Source organism: Mercenaria mercenaria, chromosome 8, assembly GCF_021730395.1.
Source record: "Mercenaria mercenaria strain notata chromosome 8, MADL_Memer_1, whole genome shotgun sequence".
In the NCBI taxonomy this organism is placed as follows: domain Eukaryota; kingdom Metazoa; phylum Mollusca; class Bivalvia; order Venerida; family Veneridae; genus Mercenaria; species Mercenaria mercenaria.
Genome location: NC_069368.1, coordinates 74,445,394 through 74,465,952, shown reverse-complemented (window position 1 = coordinate 74,465,952; position 20,559 = coordinate 74,445,394). Strand labels below are relative to the sequence as shown.

Here is a 20,559-nt window from a genome sequence, read left to right as displayed (position 1 = left end):
TACATTAAATATTTTGATAAATCTAGAATGCACATTCCAACATAACAAGGTCTGTTTAATAACAAACTTTCTTTATTCTATGAATACCAAAAAGGTTAGAGTTAAACATCGTTGAACTAACAAATGAAGGTTTGGCTATGTATTTTAATAAAATATTTTCATCATGAGTTAATTTAATATTAACCCTCTTACGTAAATTCTCCATCGTCTTACCGAATACAGAATTGTTCATTAACTTAAAAAAGTCCTTTTCAAATGAATTTTTTGCTTTAGATCTTTTTTGAGTATTAAAATCAATATACTTTTTTAACCAAGGACTTTCGTCAAAAGTTAATACTTTATGTATTTTTGTTACTTTTAACCCTAATTGTGTATATAGTTCAAGATTTTTATAATGAACTACATAATTTTGTTTTTTCCATTAAAGTTGGAACCAACTTCTTTACATTACTTTTTCTATTTCAAATTCTGTTTAATATTTTTACTATAATCAGAAAGCCATTGATCTGGTATAATAATTTTTTCAGGAGCTAAAGGATAATCGTTGTGGGTTTTATGTAATTCTTTCGGATATTCAAGATCACATTCAACTATAAAGTTAGTTTTACCTTTTGCAATTAATTTCTTGAATTGTTTTTCGGATATAAATTTAAAGTTTCCAGAGGGTAAAGGTTGACACATAGCCCAACCGTAAAGGTTATTGGCGTCAAGGTACATAATGTATTTGCTTTCTTCTTTTGAATTATAATCTTTCATATATTTATTGTTTGCTTTACTGTATCTGTTTGAAATATAACTTATTCCTCCTCTCAGTCCCTTTTCAATAAAAAGATACATATCAATATCAGTTATTAAATCTAACTTAATTCCAGTCATTTTTAACATTGCATCCCAAGCTAAACCAGGACTACTAAAATAATGACAAGGATCTAATTTTTAGTACTCTAAACATATTTTTCTAAAATTTTCAAATACATCAGCTAAAGTAATACGTCAGTTTTAAATATAGATCATGATATTCTCCCATGTTTTAATTTTAATTTTTTCCAGATATTTTTAGCATGTTCGTATTCATTATCAGATATGTGTGTTTCATTTAAAATTGAATAAAACTCTTCTTTAGAAGGTAATTCTGTTTCTTTGAATTTTTTAAATGAATCCATGTAATCATATGGATAAACAACCTTTTGTTTTTAATAATTCTATATTTTTAAAATTCTTGAGATAAGTATTTAAATTCTGGAATATTTTTACTAAGTTATCCAATGATTGAGACATATAATTGGAATGAATCAATAAAGACCAAGTCAGAAATCATAAATGCCATATATCTTTCCATATTGTTAGGAATAACATAATTTCTTTTTTAAATTTCCCTATTTGTTGCATAACAAAATGACCGTCATAACCTCTTAAATTATGAAAAAATAACAGGAATTTATGTGTTAGTTTAAAATTAATATTACATTCTGAGTGAGCACTTCCTCTAAATTTTCCTGTTATATGACAGTGATCACGTACTTGATTGAATCTTCTATATATTCTTTTAACAAATATGACAAAACTTTTGTTTTTTAAATTCGGTTGAATCATTTTTAGACATTCTTAGTTCTTTGTTAAAGTTAACACTAAATATTTCTTTACAATATTCCCTTCCTCAAGCATTTTTCAATAAACTTATAAAACTGCATTAGGACCTCTATAAATCTGGTTGGTTTAGTATATTTATCGTCATAACAACAAACAACTTTATAGCCGTAACCACAATCTATATGATTTTGATATGGTTCAGTAAATGAAGATTCAGTTGATGGTAATACAGTTAAAACTTTTTTAGTTATGATTCAAAATCAGCATAAATTACAAAAGGTACTGCTAAACCTTTATGATATTTTTAAATTGTACTTTACTTCCCTCTTTTGGCATTTTTACACCTTGGATACCATTAATAGCTAAACAATTTGGAATATGTTCATTAATATTCTTTCTTGTGAAAAATTCTGTAGACATGATTTACAAAAATGTTTTTTTTCTTTATGTTTTGTTTTGTTAAACATTAATCTATTAAAGTCTTTTATCCAAACATAATGTTGGACTACAGTTCTTGAGGGTTTACAGTCATCATCGGTTATTTTATCATTTATTTTATCATTAGTAATTAGCAACATGTCACAGTGTTCTTCGTATTGATATTTTGATATGTACAATGGATAAATACTATTTTCTTCATAACCAAATATATTAAATGATATTTCATTTAAAACTTCAATTTTAGGTATTTGATTTAATGTAACAGGAAACTGTATTCCAGTATAATCAAGATCGTTTATATGTTTTTTATATTTTGAAATATTTGAGGATTTTTTTCAACAGGAAATTTGTAAGCTAAATGACACCATCTAAAACATTCGTTATCATCATTCTTTATATTTATTAATCCTTTCATTGAATTTTGTAATGGTTTTGGTAATTCTAAATAACTTGAAGCAGCCAAAGGACTATACTTATATCTATTTATATAATGAGCATCAACTGACTCTATTTTCCAGCCACTTCTCTCAGAAATCCAATTACCAATTCTATTTATATTCATCAAAAGCTGACGTAAAGTTTTTTTATTCATTTGTGTTAATAATTTCTAAAGCCTTTGATTGAAAATAAGCTGATTTATATATTGTATCAGTTTTATCCATTTTTGCAAAAGTTTATTTTAAAACAACGTTTATTTTATACCTTTTAAAGTTTTAAGTTCAGATTTAAGTATTTCATAAGAGTCGTATATAGTTAAATATAATTGATTCTTTGGATCTTGTCTATATGTAATTTTAATTTCAAATTTCTTATAATATGTTTGTGGATCTCTCAATTTCCATCTATATATTATATTTAGAAAAAAAATCTTCAAGCAAAAAAGGATTAAAAAATAATAATAAAAAATAATAAAATAAATAAAGTTTTAAATTATCTTAAGAAGAAATAAAATATTTAAATTTATATCTTTTTCCATTAACTTTTGATATTCCACATTTTACTCGGTTTGTCCCTTCACAACACATTTTTATTAACCCAGCATTAATACCAAATTCTTAGATGCTTTGTAAGTGCTTTTATATGTTTTTTTCTTCATTAGTGTCACATACGGTTGCAATAACTTTTTAGGATTGTTTCGATAATTATTTGGTCTGGGACAATCACATAATCTTCAGCATTTTCTTCTCAGTTAATAGACAACCACAGTTCCATTCAAATAAATTATTTTTTAAAAGATAAGGATCTATAACATTTTGTAATTTATCAATGACATGATTTTTATATTCATCGCTAACTATTTGATCAAGTTTTGATTTAATAACATTTCTTCTTTTAAGAACTTTCTTATATGAATTTTTGTCTGGATTCATTATTTCTCCTAAAGTGCTAGATAATTTTGGCATAATCATTCTATCTACCTTTCTATTAACCATCTATATATAAATATACTTATAGAAAAAAATCTCTAAAAACACACGTAAAATTTAATACAACTCTTCTTCTTTTTACTTTTATATCCGTTAAGTTTAAATTCCTTCATATACGTTTCAAAAGGCATTGAATATTTTTTTTCTTTCGCATTTCTAATAGTATTGTAAAAATATCCTGAATAACTTGTTTCTCTTCTTCTTTATTTACTTTTCCAATCCGTGCTTTTGTTATTAGTTGTTTTATTTTGTGATGATGTGCTTTTAAAATAAATTTCTTGTCATCAAGTTTTAGTCTGTTAGTAAATATAGTAATTACTGATGGAACAGCGCCAGCAACTGCTACAAATATAGGAATAGCTGGAACAAGTGCTATGCAGCTGAACAACCAAAGATACCTGCTGTAATATATAATCCGGTACTACTCTCCCACAAAATTAATAACTTTTTCTGTAAGCAGCAGCTAGTTTAGTTTAAGTGAATGATTAACTGATCTATTGTTTCTATTCCATTATTATTAGAAATAAGATTTTTATTACTCATTTATATAATTAAACTTTTTATTTCTAAATTAAATTTGTTCAAGATCGCTAAATGGTACGCAACTATTAAATTTTTCATTGTAACCTTTCCATTTTACTAAAGCTTGTTTTTTCTTATAGTCTCGTCTAATAACTTTTTCTATTCTAAAAACTTCTTGTGTAGTAGGTAAAAGTTCTTGTTCATAAAATGAACCTTGAATTATTTCATTATTTAAATCTTTAATAGTGTATGTTCTGGGATTTGTATTATTAATTTTATAAATTATAAATATTTCCTCTGTCCAGTTTGGTGTATATCCTTTTTCAAAATGTCTTTTAAGTTTGCTTAAACGAACTCGATCACCAATTTTAAATTTTGCTTTACTCTTTGGTATTTTTAAATCACCATATAAATTAAAGTAAACAGTACCTTTATTTAAGTTTTTACTAGCTTCGGTTGGTGTCATTTTTATACTAGAATGTTTTGTTTTGTTATATTTATCAACCATATCCTGCAAATTATCTAAATAAGTATAAGTATTATTGCTGTAAAAATATTTCCACATTATTCTTTTTAAACTTCTATTAAATCTTCTATTACTACAGCCTTTCCTTCATTAAATGTATGGTACATATTAATCTTATTTTTATTCAAAAATGATTCAAACTTTTTATATAAAATTCTTTTCCTTCATCTACCATAAATTTACTGGTAATCGTCCTTCTAAAATTATTTTTTCAAATGCTTCAGTAACAGATTCTCCAGTTTTATTCTTTAATGGAATAACCCAAGCATATTTACTAAATATATCAATAACGGTTAACAAGTACTTTACTCCTTTATTATATTTTAAAAAAGCTTGCATGTCAACTAAATCAGCTGACCAAGTATCATCAATATCATTAACAATCACTCTTCGTTCATAAATTTTCTTTAATGGTTTGTGTAATTCTTCTGCTAATTCATCGCTCCATGTGATTCCGGGGTATACTCTACCCCTTTTCCCGTTTTTTTGACTTTTGTTTTTGTCCCAACCCAAGTGTGTATTTTGTTTTAATTATAGGTTTTACAACTAAATGTTTTTGCAATCTTTTCTCCAAATGTTTTTGATTTAGTTTTATTTAAATTGGAAAGCATTTGCTTATCACATGTACCCTTTTTACACCACTGTCATAGCAAAAGTCATGGTCCATACATACTGCATCCAGTTCATTGACAGGGGGTCCATTATCTAGGGGATTTCCTGTCCACAATAATTATATCCTGGAAGTGTTAAACCTTTCTTAGGTAATAAAGTAACATTGCTTTGTGAATATCTAAATTACCCCCTGTACTTTAAAAACTTTGATTTCATTTTCCACAAGATGAACAAGTAGCCTTTATCATTTTTCTCCCGTTTTTTGTTATAACACATAATGGGGGTTTATATTATCAGTAAATCTTCTTTCTTTCAAACAATAATATTTTATTTTGTAAACTCATCTATATCAAATGTATTTAAAATTATTTAAAGACTAATAATGTAGTTACTAATTGAAAATAAAATCAAATACCTTTACAATTTTATCAATAAAAATAATCTGCCAAAAGTTGCCAAAAGTTTGCCAAGTTGGCAGACATTGTCACATTGCTGCCACTTGGCAGAAAAATGGCAGGCTTTTGATTGGTTGAATTTGTGTTTGCCAACGTTCTGCCAAAAGTTTGTCAAGTTGGCAGCGACTGCCACATTGTTGCCACTTGGCAGGATTTTGGCAAATATTTGGTGGAAGTGTTTAATCATATTTTACTATAGGTTTTAACAATAATTTGTTAAAATTTGTTTTAAATTTGTTGAAATTGGTCAGCATTGGTCGGTTTAGGTCAAGGGTTAAAATTAAGTTGGGTCAAAATCGGGCTCGCTACCCCATATATATAACTACTCAGATAGTGCATTTAATTTTGCAGATTAGCGGAACCCGCTATAAGTAATTGCATGAAACACATTTGCAGTATTTACCATTGCCGAAAGAAAGTATGTTGTTAAACAGAGTTGAAGCTTGTTGTTTGCTTAAATTTATCTGGTAGTGAGTTTCTCAGTACTTGGGCAGCATACCTGAAGCTTTTCCTACCTAGATGTGTGGTCTTCACATGCGGTATCTGTAAAACATTGGTATATCTAAACTTAGAAGTGTTTTCTCTTTTATGAAGACAGTCATGTAAAACTGGTGGGACTAAACCATTTAAGATTTTATAAGTTTCTACATATATAAGTTTCTTCATATATAGCATTATCAATAGTGAAAACTGGATTTTTAATGTTTATGTGTGTTGTTTTTTTTACCTGTAACTTGTCAGGGTTAGCCTTCATACATTTTAATGAAAATCAGTCAATAAGAATTTTGCTTTTATTTTGCAGGATTTAAATCAGCTGGTCAAAGCTGGGGTTCTTAAAGATACTGTAGTGTGTTGTCGTCAGCGTAATTATTAAGTATACATTTATCAATGAAGTAAAAATATTATTGTATAAAAGGGGCTTATGTAGAGCCCTAGGGGACGCCCTTGTCTGTTTGAGTCCAAGTATTGACAACGCCTCCAACTTTTGACCTGCTAATTACTGTCTGAAAAATATGAAGACATGAGATCAACAGAGTGGTCAGAGAGGCCTCAGGATGCCACCTGACAGAAGAGAATGTCATGAGTAAGACAGTCAAAGGCCTTTGGCATAAACGTTTTTTAAAAAGTTGAAAAAAAGTTTTTACCCAGATATTTTTTTGATAGAAGGGTGGTCTACCTGGTCAAAATGAAAATATTTGCCAACATCAGTTTCAGCAGTTGCAAAAAGAAAGTCATTAAATGTATATGCCAGCAACAACATTTTCATCCTCATTTATAGTTATTTTTATTTCAGAAACTACATTTTCTAAAATATAAGGTGTAATTGCATAGATTTACATCCACCAATACAACTTTCATGACATGTTATTAAGTTTGTTTACTAAATTTCCCTGAGCTGTCTGGGACACCTATTCTTCAAAAATTTAGTAAAATACAATTTCTTACTGTAAACAGCTTTTCTTAAGTCTCTGATTCATATACGATACCTGATTTTTTTTCGACATTTGTAGAGTATTAGATTTCAGAGACATATATTTCCATAAAGAACTATAGAAAAATATAGGGGTGTTAACTTTCATACCATCAAGATACATTTGATTAAATAAAACCCACTGAATTCGCTCCTTTTCGTTTATTTTGGTGCTTTTTTTTTCGAGACATAAAATTCTTACGCGACAATTTTACCTAGCATGCAATAGGAACATGCTATATATACATACTGAAATGCAGTAGGGTAATCAGCCTGTACTTCATTTCTTCCACGTAAAGGTATAAGGTCAGTAATTCGGTCGAAAATGTGCTTCCGTAGTATAGTCGAAAGAAGTCCAAAGTAACTAGATCCTAATTTTTGCGCAAATTCGTGCACAACGAGTGCTTTGATCACACTTTTACACTGCTAGAATACATTCCGCATGAAATGAGACAGTTTTCATTTTACATTCAAATGGTGGCGGGCTTTGCAGATCGAAACCGAAAGTATGGGTTTATTGTGCGGACAATGGCAAATATGCGCCATTTTAGGGCAGCAGACTACTACTGACTGGCATTTCAGTAGAAACTATTCAATCCCTTATTTTCGGTTCATATTTCCACTAACGACTTGAAGTTGTCGGGGTTTTTTTATATGAAACAAAGAAGGACTTGAATAAGTGACCTTTAACCTAAAAGAGCTTAAATAAGATTTTTTTCGGAACACATTACAGCAGGTGAACTCGATTGTATATCCCGTTTTCGCTCGGTACACCGATTTCGCCCGATTTGTACTTGTTTCAGTCGGACTAGTTGCGGGCGACTCAATTCAGTACATATGGGGGACATGCCAAATAGCCCAATCGAAATATCACGGCGCATTTCAGTGTACCGATCACGTGATCAGGATAGCCCGGTGCTGCATGAATCGAGCCCACCTAGTTTGTTGTATATGCTATAAAAATGGCCTTTCCAATGCAAAATAAGCATGAGATTTGAAATACATGTAATTTGATTTTTGACCATATTTGGATAGGTGCGTTAGGTGAAGTACTTTGGTAAAAGCACCGAACACCAGACTGGACATAAACGAGAGAAATGAAATAAAACAACCAAAACATTAAAGGGATTTGCATACACCGTTATATTACCCTACTATATACTCCCCTTGCTGAAAATGGCGTCTCGTCGTTTAACATGCAAAATGAAGCAATAACATTTGTATACGTATACATGAAACACAAAAAAAGATTACGTTTTCATTAAAAGCATCACGTGAAATGTCAAAATAAATTGCATATGGTACATAATTAAGAGTATATAATATCATATGGTGAATAATTGAAAATGTGTATAGCATTTAGAATAACATTGATATGTGTGAGGTTTTATGTGTCAGATGGTATGTTGACGTAATTCATAATTAATACTTCCATCAAGCTGTTTGTCACTATTTGACACTTGGTTTTAATAGTAATGTTCAATTATATGATTCCATAACTATCATAGATATAATCTGGATATATATGTAATATATCAACCAAAGATATTTGGCTTATTTTGCACAGTATAAAAATGCAAACTCTTCACAATATTGACCAGATCGTGATTGGTAAAATGTCAGATGCTTAAATATCATTAAGATTAGTTAAGAAGGCGATGATTTATTTCTCTTGGATCATGCATAAATATTGTAGTAATTTGACAAAAGTACGGAACACCACACTGAATATAAACGGGAAAAATGAAATAAAACAACCAAAACATTAAAGGGATTTGCATACAATGTTAGAGAAGTGGGTCTTCTTGTAAGACTCAACTTAATGTAACACTTAAAGATCTTTTTACGAACAATGATGAAGGACATTAAACTGACGTCATAATACTCGATTTCTAGAAAGCTTTCGACACTGTACCCTACGGAGAACTATTGTGCTAACTGAAAAGGTGCGGCATTGAAGAGCCACTTTATACATGGATTAAAATCTTTCCAACAAAAAAAGCATGCAAGTAATAGTGGATGGTGAAACATCAGATAAAGTAACTGTTGACTCAGGAGATCCCAAAGTATATGGTCCTCGGACCTGTTATTTATTTGCCACATCAATGATCTGCCATAATCAGTGGTCACTTGCTGATGACTATTTGCTTTATAGAAAAAAAGCGACTCACAAAGGCCATCAATAACAACAAACCAATTTGCATGAACTTGAAAAGTGGGCAAACAAATGGCGCATGAGATTTCACGTCAAAAAAAAGTTACCTAATTATTAAGTTTAAACGATAAATTCCTAAGATAATGAAGTGTTGAAACAGGTACAAGAAAATCCCTACTTTGGTATGCCACTACATGAAACTTTAAAATTTTCATCTCACATAACTAAACTCGCAAAAAAGCCAACTCCAAGAAGAAATCTGAAAAACTGCACAAAAGAATGTTGAAAAACAGCTTGTGTCAATGGTACGATCACTTATGAACTAGGGAGTTGTGATATGGGAACCATATTATCAATACGATTTTGAAAGGTTGGAAAGGGTACAAAAACAAGCAGCACTATTTATTACCAAAGATAAAAAAAGAAAAAAGTGAAGGATGCATGAAACGGATGTTGAAAGAACTAGAACTTCCTCCTCTACAACACCGACGGAGACCAAACAGGCTCATACTGTTCTATAAAAAGCCATGCTTCAAAACACTGCTGAGACCACAAGCTGAGTACGCCTCCACCGTTTGGGACCCTCACACCCAAGTAAAAATCACTAAGGTCGAAGTGGTGCAACATTCAGCTGCTGGATTTGTTTCGGGGGACTACGATCGTAAAAGCAGCGTCACCGCCATGCTCGACACGCTCGATTGGGAGAGTCTTGAACAGCAGAGGAAGCAGGCTAAGGCAGACATGTTATACAGGATTGTCTATGACCTAGTTGCCATTGATAAAATGTTTTACTTACGCCCACAGGGAGCGTCCACCCGTGGCCGCTCAATAAGGTTCATGCCATAATACTTTAGAACACAGGTCATGGCGGAGTCATTCTTCCCTTCCACCATCGTCATACGGAATGAGCTGCCGAACTGCATTGTGACAGCACCTACCTTGGATATCTTCAAGACTGGGATTGTGGCAGCCCTTGCATAATTCAGTGCTGAATGTTTTAACATGTTTTAACTGCACTTGGGATTCTAGCTCACTCATGTAAAAAGGCACAATGGTTTGAGTATACCTGCTTTAATGCGGTTCTGTGCGTCTCTGGAAGAAGAAGTAGTTATCGAAGGATGGTACCAGCAATGCCAGAAAACTGAGCAGTACAAACATTCATTTTTGTTCTAAAGACTGCTATCCCAGTGGAATCATCTGGGTAGTAACGTTGTCAGCTTTAAGGCAGCCGTTCCAATGTATGAATAGATAGTCCCCCGATGTATTATGCTATCAAAGGCCCTACACTATAACTGAAGCAAAAGCAAAAGTATGGGTTTATTGTGAGAACGAATATGTGCAATTTTGAGGATGGCATACCACCACTGACTGAAATTTCACTAGGAACTATTCGCCAAGGGCTATTTTTATGATTTCATTAATTTGTGATAGAAATTTTATGAAAATAGGTGTAGGAAAAGTGATAATCTAGAAAGACATGTAAATTTGATCTGTTTATATTAAACAAAGAAGGATTTGATTTAGGCCTAATTATAGTAAAGAACCAGCGTGAGAGCCATCTGGTCTGGTCGCGTAATGGCGGACAGGTTTTTGAACACTAATCTTTCACTTAGCATGGCCACAGAGGTCTAAATTAAAGCGATGTTCTGTTTAAATTTCATTGTAGATGTATTTTTGACATTCTGGTAGAAAAAAAATGGAGAGGAGGTTGTATTTGGTGAAGTGAACACAATTTTAGTATGAATAGTACTTACAGGTCACAGCAGTGTGATTTTGATGTGATTTTACAGTAAGCGAATGTGACAAAAGAAATCTCTCTTAGAAGATACATGACCCCTACTTTTCTCTTCATTTTCAGTTTTATCATAACTCTTTAAAATGAGGTAGGATTTGTTCTCTGAAATGGGTCTATCTATGTTTGGTAGCTCTTTAAAAAAATGTCAGTTTTTTATAACGTAGCAGGGTACACTTCGAATTTTTGCCCCCGTCAATATTTGTAATATTTAGAACTTCGTGATTTTGGATGTCTGTAAATTACAGTCAGAGATAATGATTGTTAATCCTTAGAAAATCTAAACAGCTGATACGTGTAAAATTCTGATGTCAGTTGTAAAACTACCGCTGCTAGCTTTGTATGAATCGATGAGTCATCTTCGGCGTAGGAAATTCAAATCATTGCAGAGTTTCATGCTTTTTGATCGACACTCGGGTACAGTTTTGTTATTTTGTGAAAAAACGAGATGGCTCGGCCGACATTCCATTAATATCATTTAGTTCAGTAGGGCCTATTAAATTGAGAAATGCAAGAAATGGACATTGCTCCTGCAACAGGATCATTGCAGGCTGTCCAAAAAAGCGCAAAATTGATGATTTTGGTGTCTTATTTTTAATGGATATGGTATACAACTTTCGTTTTGATAACTTTCACGAGAGTCCTGATTTTGTCATTATAAATTAAAAGCACAAAGCATGCATAAAATTTATAGAATGGTCACCCTGATTCTGCACATTATGGAAGTGCACAATTACGACTCGCTACATGTAAGCCTGGCCGTGCCCAAAATGTCCGAATCCAAGTGTGCCCTACTACCATAGAATATAGATAGGGAATATTATTTAGTGTAGTGTGACCTATAATTTAGTGACACTAAACCTACAGAGCGGGGTAAGAGTTATCTTTCTTGCAACCTAGCTCTTCAATTGAAAAACAATTTTCGTCTAATGAATTAAATTTCCCAGCATTCCTAGTTCCCAAAGTGAAAACATTTGGTAAGGGTAAAATTGCGTTCTAAATTTCTGTGTTACTGTCTGTGGTAGAGGCAAATAAAAACGTTTCAGTTCAAGATGTAATATTTCTCTTTTTATTCTAGCTCAGATTTTTGTATTTGTATGTTGTTTTTTGACAGATAGATGCTTTCAAACAGACAGCCCAAAGGACGTAGTGACGTCATGAACGTAAATACAAAACTTAGGTCATAGATTTACTTTCCATTCCACGCCCAAAATCAACCTTAAACATGGACAGCGAGGACGATATGATATACGATGATGATGAATCTCATGAGGACGATAGCAATGATGATGACGATTTTGTTGATATTGCTATGGAGCCAGAACCTTCATCTACAAGCGAGTCAAAGGATCATGAGGACTATCCCTTTGAGGTGTTAACAGCTGACAGAATTGTCCATGTTATGGTTGAGTGTATAAAAGAAGTGAATGCAGTTGTTCAGGTAATAATAAAGCTCTGTGCATTTTTAGCTCGACTATAGTGGAGCTATCGTACTCAGCGTACTCGCGGGAGTGTGAGCGTGAGTGTCACACAAATGTTAAAGTTTGCGTACCACCCCAAATGTTTTCAAAGTCCATTGAGATATTGCTTTGATATTTTGCATACTTGTTTACCATCATGACCTCAGTCTGTAAAAGGGAGGAGGCAACTCTATCAAGCATTTTGACTGAATTATGGTCCGTTTTCAACTTATAATATGCTTATTGTAATGTTAAAGTTTTACTCAATCATAGTTTATATTATTCTATCAAGCACTGAGAACAGTCAAGCGCGCTGTCAACTGACAGCTCTTGTTTTATTATACATCAGTATAGTAAAAAACAAAGGATTAAATTAAAACAATAGAGATTAAAAACGCAAGTATAATATCCCAGACTCACCAGTTTCGACACACATAACAAGCAACATGGCTGCGCTTTTTCATTCAGTAACATACGTGACTCTATTAGATGTTGCACTAACATTTTATGCATAGAATCATACCAATAACATCTTATTCTAAACAACTGACTGCCAGAAATCAAAATGTAAATAACAACTAGTGTGGTCGGCCATACTTTTTTCTAACACACATATTTCGACGCATCTTACATGATACTTGTTACAAAGCTTTTGATTGGCTTAAATATTTGTGTTATCACTGTAAGTAATGTGCTACACCATAACTGTCATGGATGATGCAATAAAACTTGACAGAAAAGCAGATGCAAGAAGATAATCAGTATTAAGGACAAATGATTTAAATAATTCTGAAAACATTTAAACATTCATGAACATAAGGGGCTAAGAACATAAATAATAACTCTGCTTTTTTAATACACGCTGTCTGATGTTTTTTCTTTCATTTATCTGGACTGCAGTGTTTACAGAGGAATTTGGCACATTTTGTTTTATACAAAACTTTAGATGAACCCAGTGTTTGCAGCCAACTTGACAAGAGAAAAAAATTGAAGTGTGTAGTAATGATCGCATTGATATATAATGGGTACATCTTCCAAAACAGTGCATAAAATAGTGCGACTACATATGTCACATAGCAGTGATGTGACCTTGATAGCTCCAAAGTCAGCTGCGGACGTACAACAAAATTTCCAGTAACTTTTTTAATCTAAGCTTCCACAGGGACGTTTTTAAAATGGATGAAAATTTGCATTAGTACAAACATTAAAAATCATGTATAGGGTAAATGTAAGTTGGATAAATATCTTCAAATCCTGAACTTTTCAACTTTTTTATCGGTAAAATTAACCATGATATTTTCTGTCATTACACCGAGTAACTACGTCATCGGAAACCCCCAAGTTAATTGGGAACGAGGTCAAAACAAAAATGGCGTCAAAATAGGTGTGCGTAAAATTACGTGGTGCGACGATATACTTTCAGAATAATGAGAAGAATCCACCATTTCCGAGAACCCTGATCAAAGAGTTTCTCTGCTCATAAAACTAAATGAAACAGGTGTTTTCTGCCTTTTAAGGGGAGCGGTGGTCTAGTGGATAGGGTGTAAGCCGCTCAATCCAGGGTTCGTGCATTCGAGCCCCACTTTGGTCACGATCATGACTTCTCCTATGACACCAGTACTGGTTTTGCCAGGAAGGGGGCTCAAGAGTGGTTACAATAAGCTAGAAGCTTTCATCACAGTTGAATTAAAACAAATTAGTATAAACTAACTAAACTAATGAGAAGAAATTTCCAATATGTTAGGTGTATTTAAGGACTTGATTACTAGACTGTTTGGCTAGATACTTCATATGTGATTTCTGTCACCTTTATGATCTGTATATCTCCAACAGTCTGTTTGATGCCAGGCTTCATACTTGGCATGTAAGTGCATCGGTCACATCAGTGAGCTCACGGCACTATAAATTTTAATAGCTTATAATTGGTTTTATTTTATATTGAAAACATGATTGTAATTATTTAGTAAGTTTCATGCTTTGTTTTATAGATTCCATCAACTATCACAAGAATTTTGCTGAACCATTTTAGATGGGACAAAGAAAAATTGATGGAAAGGTAAAATGCTGCACTTATGCCTAATCCCTTTGTACAGTTTTATTTAACTAAATTGAGCCAAAGGTTTATAGTGGTGTATATTTACAAATGTATATAGGTTTTTATAGTGACTTTGAAATCAGTCACATTATTCTCTGGTCATCATTATTCATAGTATTAAGATCGATCCCTTCCAGATGTGTAAATATATGCAAATCTACTCACAACTAGTCAAGATATATTGACTGTCCATCTGTTTCTTGCTTTCCTGGTGCCTTTCCTTAATAGGCTTTTAACATCATATTTTCTTTTACTTTAGTGTGTTTCAAAATGTATGTGTACTGAAAACTTTCTTTTAAAAATCTGCTTGCTCCTATGACACATTGAATAGAAAATTTTAAGTCCCAAAATGACTTGAAAATTGGTTCAGCTTTCATACAAGTCCACATTTTGTGAAAACTATTTGACATGTGGCTTTGAAACTTGGAACACTTGTTTATCATCATAATCTCCATGTTTAGACGAGAGTACATAACACTGTCAACTATTTTGGCAGAATTATGGACCTTTTTGGACTTGGAAATCAGTTAAATTTTTTGTACCAGTCCATATTTTGCCTAACCCGTTTGTCATTTGGCTTTGAAACTTTGACCACTTGTTTATCATCATAGTCTACATATGTAGGCAAGACTACATAACTAGTAGACAGGGACTTTGGCACAGTTATGGCCCTTTTTTGTCATAGAAACTTGTTAAGTTTCGCAAACCATTCCATATTTTGTCCTTATTTTGAACTGTTTGATATTTGGCTTGGAAACTTTGAACACCATGGTTACACATTGCCATGATATAGTGCAAGACTTACCCAGTTCCACAAATACAGATACATTGTCTTATCTATTTTAGCTCACCTAAGCATAAAGTGCTCATGGTGAGCTGTTGTGATCACAATGTGTCAGTCATGCAGCCGTTCATCAAGTGGTCCGTTCAATATTATTCAAATTTTTTTTGATTAGTTAAAAAACATGGCCTCCAGAGGGCGTGGTCACTTTTCACCAACAATTACTTTAAACAACGTCTCCAAAGCCACCAAATGGATTTTGATGAAACTTTACACAACTGATCTTTTGGTAGCCATCTTTCAAAGTTGTTCAGTGGTTCTGGTTCATTGAACATATGTGTTTTTTGGTTAGAAATAGGTTTTCAGCTATCAGACTTTAAAAATCTTCTCTAGAGTTTTGATATTTGGCATGTGATATAGTGTTATTTCTAGAGCTCAAAAAGGGCAGGGTGCTGCCAAAAAGGAGCAGGGTGCTGTTTTTAACAGGAAAGTTACCATAGTTGCGTTTCGAGATGTTTATAGTTACATATTCAAAACATTTATGATTATTGCACACTAATCAAAGAATAAAGTGGTAATTAAATGATATCTTCCCAAAACCAATAACTGAGTTTACAAATGGGTTTTTACACTACTTCGTACTTCTGGTCATAACATTCAAGCCTATTTAGCTCACCTGACAGGGTGAGCTTTTGTGATCGTCCGTCATCCGTCCACAATTTCTTGTCGGCACGATAATGGTTTCATTTATGATTTTATTTTTACCAAACTTGCACACAACTTGTATCACCATAAGATCTCGGTTCCTTTCTTGAACTGGCCAGATCCCATTATGGGTTCCAGAGTTATGGCCCATGAAAGGGCCAAAATTATCTATTTTGACCTTGTTTGCACAATAGCAGCTTTATGATTTGATTTTTACCAAACTTGCACACAACTTGTATCACCATAAGATCTTGGTTCCTTTGTTGAACTGGCCAGATCCTATTATGGGTTCCAGAGTTATGGCCCCTGAAAGGGCCAAAATTAGCTATTTTGACCTTGTCTGCACAAAAGCAGCTTCATTTATGATTTGATTTTTACCAAACTTGCACACAACTTGTATCACCATAAGATTTTGGTTCCTTTCTTGAACTGGTCAGATCCCATTACGAGTTCCAGAGTTATGGCCCCTGAAAGGGCCAAAATTTGCTATTTTGACCTTGTCTGCGCAATAGCAGCTTTATTTATGAATTGATTTTTACCAAACTTGCACACAACTTGTATCACCATAAGATCTTGGTTCCTTTTTAGCTCGACTATTCGAAGAATAAGTAGAGCTATCCTACTCACCATGGCGTCTGCGTCACACCTTGGTTAAGTTTTTCGTACCAGTCCACATTTTGACAAAGTCTTTTGAGATAAAGCTTCGAAACTTTCAACACTTGTTTACCACCACCATGGCCAGTTATAGGCAAGATCACACAACTCCATCAAGGATTTTGGCAGAATTATGGCCCCTTTCGACTTAGAAATCTTGGTTAAGTTTTTCATACCAGTTCGTATTTTGACAAAGTCTTTTGAGATAAAGCTTTGAAACTTTCAACACTTGTTTACCATCACCATGTCCAGTTATAGGCAAGAGCACATAACTCCATCAAGGATTTTGGCTGAATTATGGCCCTTTTTGACTTAGAAATCTGGGTTAATATTTCGTACTAGTTCATATTTTGACAAAGTCTTTTGAGATAAAGCTTTGAAACTTTCAACACCTGTTTACCATCACCATATCCAGTTATAGGCAAGAGTACATAACTCCGTCATGGATTTTGGCTGAATTATGGCCCTTTTTGACTTAGAAATCTTGGTTAAGTTTTCCGTACCAGTTCATATTTTTAGCTCGACTATTCGAAGAATAGTCTAGCTATTCTACTCACCCTGGCGTCGGCGTCGGCGTCGGCGTCACACCTTGGTTAAGTTTTTGCATGCAAGTACATACAGCTATCATTTAAAGGCATATAGCTTTGAAACTTATTTATTCTTTTTCTAGGTCAATTACCAACCTCACTGGGTCAAGTTCCATAACTCTAACATGTATTTTGAGCAAATTATGCCCCCTTTTGGACTTAGAAAATTCTGGTTAAAGTTTTACATGCAAGTTACTATCTCCAAAACTAATGCAGATATTGAATTGAAACTTCACATGTGTCTTCGGGTTATAAAACTAGTTGATAGCACCAAGTCCCATAACTCTGACCTTCATTTTGGCCAAATTATGCCCCCTTTTGGACTTAGAAAATTCTGGTTAAAGTTTTGCGTGCAAGTACATACAGCTATTACTAAAAGGCATATAGATTTGAAACTTATTTTTTCTTTTTCTAGATCAATTACCTACCTCACTGGGTCAAGTCCCATAACTCTGGCATGTATTTTGGCCAAATTATGCCCCCTTTTGGACTTAGAAAATTCTGGTTAAAGTTTTGCGTGCAAGTACATACAGCTATTACTAAAAGGCATATAGATTTGAAACTTATTTTTTCTTTTTCTAGATCAATTACCTACCTCACTGGGTCAAGTCCCATAACTCTGGCATGTATTTTGGCCAAATTATGCCCCCTTTTGGACTTAGAAAATTCTGGTTAAAGTTTTGCGTGCAAGTACATACAGCTATTACTAAAAGGCATATAGATTTGGAACTTATTTTTTCTTTTTCTAGATCAATTACCTACCTCACTGGGTCAAGTTCCATAACTCTTAACATGTATTTTGAGCAAATTATGCCCCCTTTTGGACTTAGAAAATTCTGGTTAAAGTTTTACATGCAAGTTACTATCCCCAAAACTAATGCAGATATTGAATTGAAACTTAACATGTTTCTTCGGGGTTATAAAACTAGTTGATAGCATCAAGTCCCATAACTCTGATATGTCCCCTTTTGAACTTAAAACTCTTTTGATATTTAACATTTTGGGTAATAATTTCCAGCTTCTGTGACAATATTTCGAATAGTCGAGCTTGGCTGTCTTATGGACAGCTCTTGTTTGTAAAGTGTTTGACATATGGCTTTGAAACTTTTATCACTTGTTTAGTATAATAGTCTCAATCTGTGGGAAAGAGTACATAACTCTGTCATCTATTTTGGCTGAATTATGGCCCTCTTTGGACTTTGAAATTGGTTCTGTTTTTGAAATTGGTTCTGTTTTCATACAAGTCCACGTTTTGTCAAAACTATTTGACATATGGCTTTTAAACTTTGAACACTTGTTTATTATTATGATTTCCATCTGTAGGCAAGAGTATATAACTATTTTGACTGAATTATGGCCCCTTTTGGACTTTGAAATTGATTCATACATTGCCATTTAGTGCAAGACTTATCGAAATCAAAGAAATACAGGAACATTGTTTGTCTAATCTATTTATTTCTTTTGTCTGAATATCGGTGGAAATATTTTGACCCCATTCTTCAATCAATTCTTCGAATAGTCGAGCGCGCTGTCATCAGACAGCTCTTGTTTGAACTGGCCAGATTCCATTATGAGTTCCAGAGTTATGGCCCCTAATAGGGCCAGAATTAGCTATTTTGACCTTGTCTGCACTATAGCAGCTTCATTTATGATTTGAATTTAATCAAACTTGCACAAAACTTGTGTCACCATAAGATCTTGATTCCTTTGTTGAACCGGCCAGATGCCATAATAGGTTCTAGAGTTATGGCCCCTGAAAGGGCCAGAATTAGCTATTTTGACCTTGTCTGCACAATAGCAGCTTCATTTATGATCTGATTTTAACCAAACTTGCACACAGCTTGTATCACCATAAGATCTTGATTCCTTTTTATACGCCTTAAGGGACATATTATGTTATCGCCTGGGTGTCCGTCTGTCTGTTGGTTGGCAATTTGCCTTCCTCTCTGTAACTCTTGAACTCCTTGAAGGATTTCAAAGAAACCTGACACAAATGTTCACCTCATTGAAACGATGTGCAGAGCGCATGTTTCGGATGGCTCACTTTAAGGTCAAGGTCATGCTTAGGGGTCAGAGGTCATATGACTTTGTTTTGTGTGTATATTGCTCTGCATTTGCGTTGCATTGCAGTGCTCTTGTTTTTATTTGGCAGATCCTTCTTTTGTTCACTTACAATAAATTTTTTTAATTACTTCCCTTTTATGTTACTTTAAATAGCTTACTTAGTAACTTTTTCATTATTGGCCGTAGGGAAAAAGCGAGACCACTTTCCCATGGTACAACATGGATGGTACCTCCAATTTTTAGGTGTATTTTGACATATCTGTACCTTTAAGAAAATTTCAACTATATTTTCTCATGATTCTTTTGATTGATCTTGATTATGATTTTTTGACCTTCTTGTCCTTAAGTGCAGTGATAACAGGTGAGAGATATAGGGCCATTATGGCCCTCTTGTTCTTAAAAATGTCGCCAAGGATGTCAACTTATTCATGTGAATATGAAATAGTGGAGGCCTTTATATGTGTATAAGCTTGAAACCATGCAACATGTTACAACATAATGAAAAGGTCTGTTTCAGGTCTTTTGTAAACTAATATTTATTAAAATTCATTTTATATTGATTAGGTCTTTTGTCAATATCTCATTAACAGAAAAGTGCTATAAAACTCTGTAAAAAAATATATCCAAAATGACCTATCTGGATACTGGTACACTTTCTGAATGTCGTCTGAAAATGCTATTTACTTGGTTTACTTGATACATTAGGGTAAACCAGAAGAAGTTCCTTAAATTTTGATGTTACTTACCATAAAAAATAGGCATATTGTCAGCTTTATTGAAGGAATTATGGAAAAATTGCATACGACATGAGTTGAGCTCATCGGCTGTAATCCTTAGAATCGTGAACGGACATTTTGAACTTATTTTTGCTTTTGAAATTCATCAAATTTGTGCCTTTTCCAGTTGAAATTACGGTAGGATCAGACTGCATTGATATACACTTATTATTTATTTATCCCCCCGCCAAAGGCGAAGGGGATATTAGAAATGCTCTCTGTGCGTCCGTGCGTCCGTCCGGAAGATCTTTGTCCGGAGCATAACTCCAAAAGTACTGGAGGGATTTTCTTCAAACTTCATACACTGATAGAACACATTGGGAGGAAGTGCAGTGTGCAAGAACAATAACTCTACCTTGCCTATTTTTTGAGTTATTCCCCTTTATCATATTTTCTTCAAAAAAATTTGTCCGGAGCATAACTCCAAAAGTACTGGAGGGATTTTC

At 33.3% G+C, this 20,559-nt stretch overlaps 1 protein-coding gene across 1 annotated transcript in view; it reads left to right on the top strand.

Moving 5' to 3' along the window:
- The first annotated feature begins 11,893 nt into the window (after positions 1-11,893).
- LOC123566058 (E3 ubiquitin-protein ligase arih1-like) overlaps positions 11,894-20,559 on the top strand; it is a 50,946-nt gene continuing 42,280 nt past the window's right edge. The window contains exons 1-3 of the mRNA XM_045359892.2: positions 11,894-11,968; positions 12,106-12,432; positions 14,440-14,507. Coding sequence (XP_045215827.1) covers positions 12,217-12,432; positions 14,440-14,507 — 284 coding nt within the window. The 5' untranslated portion in view covers positions 11,894-11,968; positions 12,106-12,216. The remainder of the gene's footprint in view (positions 11,969-12,105; positions 12,433-14,439; positions 14,508-20,559) is intronic.